This window comes from Quercus robur, chromosome 7, assembly GCF_932294415.1.
Source record: "Quercus robur chromosome 7, dhQueRobu3.1, whole genome shotgun sequence".
Taxonomy (NCBI): Eukaryota; Viridiplantae; Streptophyta; class Magnoliopsida; order Fagales; family Fagaceae; genus Quercus; species Quercus robur.
This window is the reverse complement of record NC_065540.1, coordinates 49,000,400-49,012,147: the sequence shown is the minus strand read 5'-3', so window position 1 is coordinate 49,012,147 and position 11,748 is coordinate 49,000,400. Positions and strand designations below refer to the sequence as shown.

General features: G+C 34.0%; 3 protein-coding genes across 9 annotated transcripts in view; 1 reads left to right on the top strand and 2 right to left on the bottom strand.

The window, feature by feature from the left end:
• Positions 1-305: 305 nt before the first annotated feature.
• LOC126693752 (uncharacterized) lies at positions 306-2,487 on the top strand. Of its 6 annotated transcripts, none has more exons than XR_007645517.1 (4): positions 306-469; positions 748-1,401; positions 1,528-2,094; positions 2,186-2,487. XR_007645517.1 is itself a non-coding variant. In XM_050389876.1 (4 exons), the coding sequence occupies exons 1-3, from the start codon at positions 306-308 to the stop codon at positions 1,572-1,574; spliced, it is 777 nt and encodes a 258-aa protein (XP_050245833.1). In that variant the 3' UTR covers positions 1,575-1,619; positions 1,896-2,130. The 6 variants fall into 6 exon arrangements, 3 of the variants coding, with proteins under 3 accessions (XP_050245833.1, XP_050245832.1, XP_050245831.1); XR_007645516.1 differs by lacking the exon at positions 2,186-2,487 and having other exon boundaries at positions 1,528-1,619; positions 1,896-2,130; XM_050389876.1 differs by lacking the exon at positions 2,186-2,487 and having other exon boundaries at positions 748-1,313; positions 1,528-1,619; positions 1,896-2,130.
• Positions 2,488-2,742: 255 nt separating this feature from the next.
• Positions 2,743-11,748, bottom strand: part of LOC126693754 (glutathione S-transferase zeta class-like) — a 31,761-nt gene continuing 22,755 nt past the window's right edge. Inside the window, exon 11 of the mRNA XM_050389878.1 lies at positions 2,743-2,972. The gene's annotated coding sequence lies outside the window, so the exon portion shown is untranslated. The remainder of the gene's footprint in view (positions 2,973-11,748) is intronic.
• The window catches only part of LOC126693755 (glutathione S-transferase zeta class-like), a 31,754-nt gene continuing 22,748 nt past the window's right edge, over positions 2,743-11,748 (bottom strand). The window contains exons 1-11 of one of the 2 annotated variants that reach the window (XM_050389879.1): positions 9,130-9,315; positions 8,865-8,979; positions 8,711-8,767; positions 8,496-8,581; positions 8,295-8,369; positions 6,658-6,711; positions 6,461-6,542; positions 5,275-5,336; positions 4,223-4,282; positions 3,490-3,617; positions 2,743-2,972 (exon numbers count right to left, since the gene is read on the bottom strand). In XM_050389879.1, the coding sequence (XP_050245836.1) occupies positions 3,507-3,617; positions 4,223-4,282; positions 5,275-5,336; positions 6,461-6,542; positions 6,658-6,711; positions 8,295-8,369; positions 8,496-8,581; positions 8,711-8,767; positions 8,865-8,979; positions 9,130-9,132 (705 nt within the window). In that variant the 5' untranslated portion in view covers positions 9,133-9,315 and the 3' untranslated portion in view covers positions 2,743-2,972; positions 3,490-3,506. Of the gene's footprint in view, positions 2,973-3,489; positions 3,618-4,222; positions 4,283-5,274; positions 5,337-6,460; positions 6,543-6,657; positions 6,712-8,294; positions 8,370-8,495; positions 8,582-8,710; positions 8,768-8,864; positions 8,980-9,129; positions 9,316-11,748 lie in introns of those variants that run through there. The other variant, XM_050389880.1, reaches the window with a different exon arrangement.

The window sequence follows — 11,748 nt, the reverse complement described above, 5'->3', positions numbered from 1 at the left end:
AAACTAAAAGATGAGTAGTGGTGGGGTGGTGGTGTGTTAGAGTTGCCACAGGGGGCAGCGGAGGAGGAGAGTTTTGAACTGGAGAAAGCAGTGTGTAGCCATTTACTGTTCATGATGCCACCTAATCAGTGGGACCCCGTTTCCAAGACACTTCTCCGTCCACTCCGTCTTGGAGATTCAGATTCAGAATCAGTGATGGTCCGTATTTCTCAACACCAGTGGGCCCCTCACTCACTCCATGTCCGCGTTTACTGCCATAACTCTCCCGACAACATCGAGAATCAGTGCTGGCTCAGGTGTCACGAATGCTGCGTTTGTCTGAAGATGAGGAGAGAGCTGTGAGAGAGTTCCGAAATATGTACAACAATGAGAAGAAGAAGAAGAAGGAGAGCAGCTTTGTGGGCAGGGTGTTTAGGTCTCCTACCTTGTTTGAAGACATGGTCAAGTGCATGCTCCTCTGCAACTGCCAGTCAGTCTCTCTCTCTCTGTCTCTTTTTACTACTTCCATTTTGCTATAGATAAATGTATACTTTCATTTCCCATACCTGCCAACTGTTTGACATTATGCCTTCCCATTCGTGTCGATTAATGACCTCTACTATGCAAGTACTAATAAGTAGTAGTGCTTGGACCATAAATATGACTCTTTTGACAAAAAGAGTAAAAACTTCAAAATCACTAGTCTTTTTTCCTTTTAGTAACTAGACCACTAGATTAGCTAAGCTAACACTAATAAGACTTCAATAGGTGGTCCAGGACTTTAAGCATGGCTAGAGCACTTTGTGAGCTTCAGTTGGAACTGCAGCCTCAATCATCCAGTCTGTTATTTGTGGCTGATTCTGCAGCTGCTGCTGCAAGTACCAACTTTAATACCCCAAAACCCGATAAGGACCACTTCATTCCCAACACACCCATACCACAAGAGTCCAAGGTTTCAACGAATTTTACAAATTCTGGGTCTATCAAAGCAGACTGTGTTCCAGCTGATATTGTACGCGATGATGACGATGATTATTCATGTCTAAACTCCAAAACTTGTCAGGCTGCGGATGAACCACACAACATTGCTTCTGACTATGATACCATTGGAAATTTTCCTAGCCCAACAGAATTAGCAAACCTTGATAAAGGCTTTCTGGCTTCAAGATGCAATCTTGGGTATAGAGCAAGTCGCATTTTGAAACTTGCCCGGGATATTGTTGAAGGCAGGATTCAACTAGCACAACTTGAGGAGGCCAGTAAAGGAGCAAGCTTTGCCAAATCCAGCAACTACGATAAGTTGGCTAAACAGTTGAAAGAAATTGATGGATTAGGTACTTTTACAGTGCCAATGTGCTTATGTGCATGGGATATTACCCTGTCATTCCAACAGATTCTGAAACTATTCGGCATCTAAGAAAGGTACCCTTTTGGTTCTTCCGCATGCTTTTGTCATTATGATTGACGTTTTCTTAATGCATGGAGAAATTCCACCCCTACCGTTGAAAACCTAAACATATGAATATGATTGACGTTTTCTTAATGCAGGTCCATGTGAGAAATTCCACCGTTCAAACGGTACAGAGAGATATTAAACGTGTATATGGGAAGTATGCGCCATTTCAGTTCTTGGCATACTGGTGTGTGTGTATATATCATACAAATGAATAATTCTTAGGTATTCTATACTCTCTCCTCTCACATTCATTGTGGAGTCTGCTCATTGAATTCATGGTGGAGTCTACTTTGAATGTGATAGGAGGGAGCACTATTTCTCCGTGCTCCGGAAGTACCTAAAAATTTTCCTATACAAATAGTATAATTCCGTATCAAATACTATCTTCTTCATATTTTTCTTTTAACATTTTTGTAATTCTCGTCAACTAATTTTGCTACTTAATATCTCCTTTGATTAGGTCAAAACTCTGGCACTTCTATGAAAAGACGTTTGGGAAGCCAAGCGAAATGCTATACTCTGATTATAAACTAATCACTGCCAGTAATATGGGAAGCACAAGTAGTACAAAAAAGAGGAAGAAAAAATGCTGACCAAAGTCAAGCCTAGCATTAGCTTGGATGACCAAAAAATATGCAAAAAGCCAATTAACCTGCCATGTTGGTTCGCTTATTATGTATCACTGTTTTCAAGCACGCTGAAATTGCTTACTATTTGAACAATTTCTGATGCATGTTTAATTGTTTATAGGCACTATCTTCCCTCAAAGTTGTCAACATTGAAGTAGCAGCCACGGTAGCTTGCCATACTATGCCTAAGTGCAACCACCAGCCTGCCATGTGTAGGCACCTGCATGGCATTAGAAAGCCATGCCATTGGTCATGCACAAGCAATGTACTTGATCCTGTACTTTCATCGGATTTTACCACCTCGCTTCTTAATGTTGTAACTTGTATCCAGAAATTGAATGAATGAGGCACTTCAGCTCACTACTCTCTAACCATGGTTTCTCAAATGCAGGTTGATAATTTCCTTCCCAATTGTGGATAGTTAAATAAGCCTCTCACAAATTATTTATAAAAAAGTTGAAATAAAAGCTCCACAGTCTTTCTTAATTTACTGGTCTTTCTAGCCTACTGGTACGTCTCATCCTTTCGAAGGACAATGTCTACATCTAAACTTGTTACTGCAGATTTTTATTTGGTTATTAAATGAACTGTAAAAGAGTTTCTAAGGAAGTCCTAACACATTTTTTCTGCTAGAAATATGATATTTTATTGGTATACAATAGGAAGAAAACAAACAGGTAAACAAAACTATAATTTTAGTGGATACAAAAGCAAACTGAACTTCAAGGAACTTCAAACAGGTAACCAAACCATTTATTGTATGTATCAGCTCACCATCTATTATTATTCACATTATTCCACAACGTTCCATGAGGTGACAACCTTCATCACAGCACCTTTATCTTCATACAAATATGCCTTGAAAAGCTTTATCTTGAAGCTTGACCATCTAGCAGTGGCACTTTATGCTGTAATTTTGAGATTGGAAGCGTAATCTTAAAACAATTTCAAAAAAATTCAAATATGTGTATATATATATATAGCCCTCTGTTCTAGGATGTGTGCGGTATTGTTGTGGTTCGAGTTACAAATGGTGTCTCTTTTCGCGATATTACATCACTTCAAAACTTTCAATTAGGTTAATTAATGTTTTCTCAAGTCTAACATTGGATTACATGTCCTCCATATGCTTATCAAACATTTTTTACCATAAGTTTGACCATTTTTTAGATGAGATAGTTCTTAATTTTGATATTTAGCAAGCTCGATGGTCATGGAGGTCACATCATCCAATGCTGAACCTGACTCATATATACTACAATAACATCAAAACCCTAATCCCAAATTTAGGGTTGATATAAATCCTAAACAGATTAGTTAGGGCTGGCCATGTGTGTGTGTCTATATATACAACAAACATTCTAGACACACCTAATCAATAAGAAATGTCTAATAATTTCTGATTTCTACGATGTTTCTACGTACCTTTTCAACCCATTGGTTTAACTAGCACTTGCCAGAGGAGTATCTGGCTGCTTTTCTGGCATAGCATCTTGGAAAGCCGGTATCTCATTGTATGCCTCATTCAATCTGGATAAGAGAGGGAATTGAGTCTTCAAAAAAAAAAAAAAAAAAGGAGAAACCTGTCAGCAGATACAGATACAGAAAAAAATTTTAAAGTAGGCCCTAAATTTCAAGATTACTAAATATAGGTGTTATCATGCATATATCTCTGCATGTGTGTGTGTGTGTGTGAGAGAGAGAGAGAGTTTGTAGCTGTATAATCATTAAACAAGGTAGAAGAAGCAACAAATGGGGCAACCAATGCATAACTAATAAATCCAAAAATATCCATATCAACAATTCTAGCTTGAGGATGCAGAAATTCATACATCTCAGACCAGAAACAAGATTTTCACTGACAGAAGAAGACTATACAAGGTCATAAATTTTTTTTTAACTACTGTAATTCCACAAACTCTTGATGGCCGAGGTCAAAGAACAATTTGACATTAAAGCAGTTTGAAGATAAAGTTAATATATGTAATGAGAACATTGAAAATCAACCCCTAACCTTTATCTTTTGTTAGTAGTTTTTCTGAAGGAAAAATAATTGTTACAAGACTCAAGACTACAACGTTTTTCCCATTAATATAAATTATATATGTTTTCTACAAATCAAATGTAACTGGCACATTAATCATAGAATGAGCACTACCATGTCAACATTGAACCATTTAATTGCTGCATGAATCTGAGCAGCTAGAAACAAATCTGCCTGCAAAAAATTGCAATGCATTACATTACATTAAGAGAAACACCTTAACTCATAAACTAAATCCATGCAAGCTGCTGTTATGTAGTATTTTAGGAAGTGAAATTCTAGCATGTCATGCACTGTGAAACTAATACGTGTAGAGTATAAGACTGATGCAAGAGTCTAATTTAATACATGGAAGATGCGAGTCTAATGCAATACATGGAAGATGTTAACATGGTATGGTGACATGGCACGAGGGAGTGACATGGCACATGGCCAGCTAAGCTTCAGGGCTGTATTTCATATGTCCCATGTGATTAGAATGCATTCCCAAATTCAATCTAGCCTAAACAGAAGCACATCACATTCCCTGCATCAAAATACTGACTTCAGCACAATTATGTATATTTATATACTTAAGTCAAAAACTTAGTGCTTATCAAAAACTTAGTGCTTAGAGTTGAGTATGATGCCTTCATGTCTCATAATCCATGGTTTGGGTTTGGAAGAAGAACCATCTTCAGATTGCAATCTTAAAGATTGAGAAGTGGGTTCTGCTATTTTACATTGTGTTCTGCTGTCAGTTGGTCTCAATACTTAAGGTTGTAATAGATTTACAAGCTAGCAAAAGAAGATCTTTGTTTGGTTGTAGAAGATAGACCAACTTCAGGATGGTTGACGACTTACTTAGCAAAGGAGCCCCTACCAATATTGGAACATTTTGGTAGTAAAATGAAAATTCATAGCGATGGCCATTCTTTTAGTCTTCCTCTATGCAGTGATCAATTTTAAATTTAGTTTCAACAAATTTAGGGTGCATGATTATGTGTTTATGGTTAGGCACCTTGTACATTCAATGTAGATAGAGAAAATGGGAAAAGCATTTGTAACAGCTGTAAAACATTGGTAGAAATTTCCAAAACCCTGACTCTTCAAATGTTTGCACACAGTGCAGCATATTGTATATACAAGTTTGCAGGCACAGACACAGATGATGCAGGAAACCAAACCAGGTAAATTTCATCTCCAGTAGCAAATCTTCCAGCATAGTCTTTTAAAAGCCTCTCGAGTGCTGAAACAAATGCAAATAATAATCAAAATAAGCCTAAAGCCATTAAGGAGCAGAAACCATCCCATAGTGGCACAAAAAGTTCAAGATAATCCATGAAAATAAAATTATACAAGCCCTTGTTTTCCTCCAAACTATTTGGATGATTTTTTTGGGAGATATGGACATTAATCTGATTTTCCAAACAAACAAACATGTATAATCCCTCCACCAGATCAAGAGTCAATTGTCCACTTAACATGTCTTCCTTACTCCAGTTGAGTGTCCATTTGTAGTAAGCTCTATTGAACTAACAAAAGAAATTAGTATCAAGTCTATTGACAATGTGCCAAAGTTATTTGCTAATCTCGTTAACCACGGACCATGGAGGGAGTTTGGAACTGATACAGATAATTAAAATCAGGATCCAATATCATTAGTTAGCTGCATCTCCTAAATGGCTCATGGAAGGACTAATTTCTCAGCTTGTAACTTTATAGTGCACGTATGTTTGCAAATACCATTTATCAGATAACTTCACTTACATCTTACTAAATTTCTATATGCGTTTTCTCAATTTAAAAGAAAGTGTAACAGGATTGGAGGGATTGGTCTTGTCATCAGCTTTTGAATTAAACCAGCCTTCAAACATCCAAGTCTGGCATGGTAGAAAGATATTTTTGAGTTTTCTGCTTTCATGGGCCACAAAAACTTCTTAATTTTAATTCTAGGTATTATGTCTAATAAATTACCAATTGTCCCAAAAGCTTAAACTACTAGAAAATGGTAAATTTAATCTTAATCTAACACTCTCCCATCACGCGTGGGCCTAAACTGCCCTTATTAAGTAAGGCTCAACATGTGGGAATTTTATAAATGGGAGGTAAGCTGAAGACATGGTTTGAACCCAGCTCCTCCTACTTTAATACCATAATAAATTACAAATTGTCCCAAAAGCTTAAGCTATTAGGAAATTGTGAGTTTAATCATTTAATCTAACAATGTCTAAATGTTATAGTGCGTAGCACAATCAAGAACTGATCTGGTATCTACTTATTCTTTCAAATCTTACATCTTTATTTTTTTCCTGCTTTGGGGCCCACCTGCCAGGGAAGGGGGGAGTACTGTGCAGCTTAGTCAAATCTTACCTACAAAGCCTTTTTTGATATAATGTTGAGGCCAAGCAAGTTTCACATCAGGATCAGAACTAATTTTTTCGTCAATGCACTTCTGTATATAGGAGGAAAAGCAGCAAAACAAAACTTATATCGTATAAGTTCTAACAATTTCATGAAAATAACAACATAGGGGTATATAACCAAAACAGTCTCACTCAGATATATACCAGTGTAGCTATATTTTGAAAAGGCTGTATGCTCGAGGAAACAATATTGGCAGCCTACATATCCAGTTATAAAAGCAACCCCATTAGTGTCTAAATCTGAAACATACTTGCAAAAACATGTGTGAATATTAGCAAAAATGGATCAGGTACAACAAAGAATCATGCCTGATTAGATCAGGAAGCTCAAAACATTATACCATATCCTCAAGGCTGGAAAAGAAAGTAAAGCCAAAGAGGGATTTTCAAACATATTATCCAACATATAAAAAAGAACAATACTATTGTTATTCACCATGTGAGACACAATTACTTGTAGGCATGCTTGCAAGGTTGTTTGGAAAATAATACTCCCCATTTGCTTTTGAAATAGAAAGTGTCCAATTCAAAGTGTAGATCTAGTATTTAACAAATCTAAGGGTGAACATGATGCCACCTCCTTTAAAATTAGTAATCATTCATTATTTGGTGGAATAGAATTTTAAATGATGTTGCACCATATATATACATGTTTAGATTCATGAAAAGTTGAAACTATATCTTAAACATGAGGTGGAAACTCTCATTTTCAAAGAAATTGGAGAGGATCCTGATCCTAGGCACCAATCCACAAGAAATAATTTAGTTTATTTGAAAATAGCCATAGCTGGCATAATAGCGTAGCCATCCTTTTCAATGTGTACCCCAGTTTGCTTAGCAAGTGAAGTAGGCTTTATATACATTCTTCAATGTAAATTATAGGTGGTTATTTGCATAAGTTTCACCAAGATAGAATTTGAAGCAGAAACAATTTTCAAGTTATTAATGTGGCAAAAAACGATAGAGGTAGTTCCAAGTGCAATTATATGCCATCAGCTCCTTGCAGCCTCATGTCGTGAGTACTATTTCTCCCTTTACTCAACTCCTGATACTCTTTTTTCTTGGAAAACTTGTGTGGCACTCAAAGATCCCTCCCAGGGTTGCTTTCTTCTCGTGGACTGCCGCCTTAGGAAGATTCTGACTCTTGATATTCTATGGAATAAGGGAGTTACAGTTTTGGATTGGTGCTATATCTGTGAAAGGAGTGGGGAATCAGTGAATCATCTTCTTCTTCATTGTCCCATTGACTATGGTATGGGCTCTGTTTGGTCTTCTATGGGTTATGCCACAAAGTGTTACTGACCTATTTTCAGCTTTGCAAGGTCCTTTTTGGTAAACATCGAAAGATGGATTTGTGGAGGGCTGTGCCACATTGTGTCTTATGGTGTATTTGGAGATAACAGAGCACAAGATGCTTTGAGGGAATAGAATGGTCTATTCTTGAGTTAAAATATTTCTTTCTACACTCTTTACTGGATTGCAGTTGTGTTTTTTATTCTTTTCCATGTTCTAATTTTAGATATGCTTGATCATTGTAATTTAAGAGATTGATGTACATGGGTATTTTCATTAATAAACTTTCGTTATTTATCAACAAAAGAAAAAAAAGAAAAAGAACTGTTTCAAGCTTTTTATGGTGTGAGCATTAATTAATTGTAGATTATAGTTATGATTAAGAAAAGTGTAAAATCCAAAAAAGAAAGGAAAGAAATGGAAAAAAGATGGTTAAAAATGAGATGAATGTAATTAAGTTTATAGGCAGTATGAGATGCAGTTGATACCTGGAAATTGATGGCTTTTTTGTGAAGATCCTGAGGCAACAATGGATGGTGGTGGGGGTACTTTTCTTCTAAATACTGTGTAAGTTAGTTAGTTAGTTAGTTAGTTAGTTAAAAACTGTATGAAGAATTGATGATAATAAATAATTATAATAATAGGGAAAGTAGAATGAGAAAAAGAAATAGATAGATAGAGATACGAACCAGTAAGATGGCAAAAGAGTCGGAAAGCACCAAGTCCCCATCGACAAGCACGGGGACATAACCAATAGGATTGAGCTTTGTAAACTCTTTTTAGTTACACCATGCATGCATACATACATACATACATATTTATTATTATTACTATTAGTAATAATAAAAACAATAGTTGAAAGTAAAGTAAAGTAAACGTCATCTGATACTAATTCTATTCTCACCGGGGCTGAATTGCTCTCCCTTCTCCAAGTTAACTGCTTTGTACTCATATTCCAGCCCTAATCATCATCATCATCATCATCATCATCATCAAAAATTAAGATAGACTGAAGAATTAATAAATAAATAAATAAAGAGAAATAAGAAAGAAAGTACCTTTCAAGTTGAGGGCAATAAGAACGCGGAACGAACAACTGCTCCTCCAGTGTGAATACAGTTTCAGCTTCAGCTTCAATTCACTTTCTTTCTTATCATCACCGCTTACGCTTGCCTAACCCATAAAATCATTTCAATTCAATTCAATTCAATAATATTACACACTACACTTTTTATACTATATTTTAGCAAACAAACCATATAGATAGATAGTTTCTCAAAAAAAAAAAAAAACATATAGATAGATAGATAGATACAGTAGTACCATATTTCAGTAAATTTGATCCGATTTGGTTTTGGTAAAACAAAAGACTTCTAATTCTTAACGAGGGAAAGCCGCCGGCGATTTTGTTGTCATCTGATTCTGATTAATAGATATTATCCACAAAAAAATAAGGAACGAAGATTCCTTTTCTCTTTCTCGTTCTCCGTAGGAATAGCCGAATGATAATAAAAAGGGGAATATGCTAACATCACATCACAAATCGCAAAGTTTTATTACCTGATTATTTCATTTCATTTAGTATTTTAATTTTTTTAAAATCAATTTTATTATTTTAATTTAATATATATATATATATATTTTTTTTTTGATATAAATTTAATATTATTATTACCGCTACATTAATATTAATAACTAGTCACTAACTCGTGCTAAAACCTACCTATTTGTGAGGTACGCTAAAATAATTTTATAAAATCTTAAATTAATTAAGAAACTACACCGTTGTATAATTTGCTCTTGTATAACTTTAATTTGTGTTACAACTTAATGAAAAAGTCATTACTTGAACATGCAATGGCTTACAAAAAAAATTTCAGACAGTTTCACATACAGCAAAAAAATAGCTCAAAAATTCAAATATTAAAACTTCTAAAAGACCAAAAAATATTAAAGAATCAGATAATTCTCTGCTTAGAAATTATTGAAACAAAACAAAATATATATAACTAAACAATAGAGAAATATAAGAAAAAGATAGGTTACATTCAAAAGAATAATTCATAGCTATAACTATTGAAATGAATCAGAAGATTTAGAGACTGTAAATTATAGATAATATATATATACATGTGTGTGTGTGTGTATGACTACACAAATTTAGATGTTAAAACTTCCAGAATGCCAAAAAAAAATATAATTAAAGAATAAGTTATTGAAACAATTCAAAATATATATGACAATTCAAAAGAGAAATATAAGAAAAAGAAAAAAGTACACGAACCCATAAAATAATTAGTTTTAAATTTTAACGGGTCTAAACTTTAAACAAACCTTATTAGCATGTGGCCCATGCTAAAAATGTTGAGCAGGAACCCACGTTGAAATAATGACAACCATACCTCCTTTTAATATATTGTATATAAGCTTTCTGTCAAAGAAATTAACATATTTTTCTTTGACAAATCCATGAATTTAAATTTGAGAGACAGATAACCCACATTTAAAACTTAAAAAATCAATTATGCTCGTAAAGTAAATTTAAATGACTAAAGTGTAGTTTAGCCTTAAATTTAATCAGGAGGCACAACTCGATATTTACATGAATACTCATTAATACTCAATTAAAAAAAAATCAAAATCAATCCAAGAGATGAAAAACCCACCTCCTACCACTCAAGACCCACCAACCTCCAAACCTTCTAGAGATATTGCCAAAAGTTAGCAGAGACATTGTTAGGGCTTTGGAAAAGATGTAAGAGCCACAATGAGTGTGGTGGTTGTGACCTCCTGATGGTCCGTTGTTGCTCAAAATGACAAAGGCCAGATAGGAGACATGAATGTAAACTTTTTTTCTTTTTTTTTTAAGAAAGTTTCGACATTTGGCATCTACTCCTAACAACCATAAAAAACTTTACCAATTAAACCTAACTAAACCACACAAATGTAAACTTTAATTTAAGTAAAATTGTTAAAATAGTTTCTTTGACCAGTTGTGAAAATTTAAGAAATTTTGTTTTGGGGATAAAGCTTTTCCCAAAAGGTAGCTTTATTGTTTTTTTTTTTTTTTGGTCAGTATTTCACCAAAAGGTGGCTTTTTGGCTTTTGGGGTTTCTGAACCTTTAATTTATATTAATAACCAGATGAAATAGTTGTATATTTATCTGTTTATTTTATAAAAGAAAAATCCCCAAAAGATTGGTTTTAACTTTCCTGCTTCTGTGTAGTCACTAATTTCTTAAAAAAATTTGGAGGTTTGGATTCATGAGAGAGACACTCAACAATTTCTTTTTGTTTTATTAAGATTAAAACATTAGATTTATTTACTTATTTGAAGATTATGTATTTGCCCTGCCTTTTTTTTTTTTTTTTAATTGTAGTTGCAATGCAATCTAAAAAGAATTGAAGGAAGGTCCTTATTCTTGACAAAGACCAGATTGCTGTTCAAAATGACAAAGGCCAGATCTTAAAAAGTACCATGCTCGTAGCAACTTCAGCTTCTTTTCCAAGCTCCAGTAACGTCTGCAGCTGGTTGGAAATAGATGGTTCTTGAGTTGTAGTAGGATGGGTGTTTGATATCCAATGGCGGCTTCAGGAATTTTTTTCAGGGTATTCCTCAATAAGCATAAATTATAAAATCTAATAAAAAGAAAATTTTATATATTGACAACAATAACAATAAAAAAACACACAAATACATAAAGTTTACAATTACTTTCTACATGGTTTTCTTATCAAATATTTGTTCATAATTCTAGCAAAAAAATAAACAATAAACTATAAGTTCATTTGAAATATTAATAAAATTATTAATTATTGTTATTTAGTTGTTTCATTAAGTTGTTTATCTTTTATAAACTATAATTTGTTATATTGTTGTTTCATTAATTATAAAATTATTAATTATTGTTTAGCCTAACATAATTTAATTTGTTTGTCTTT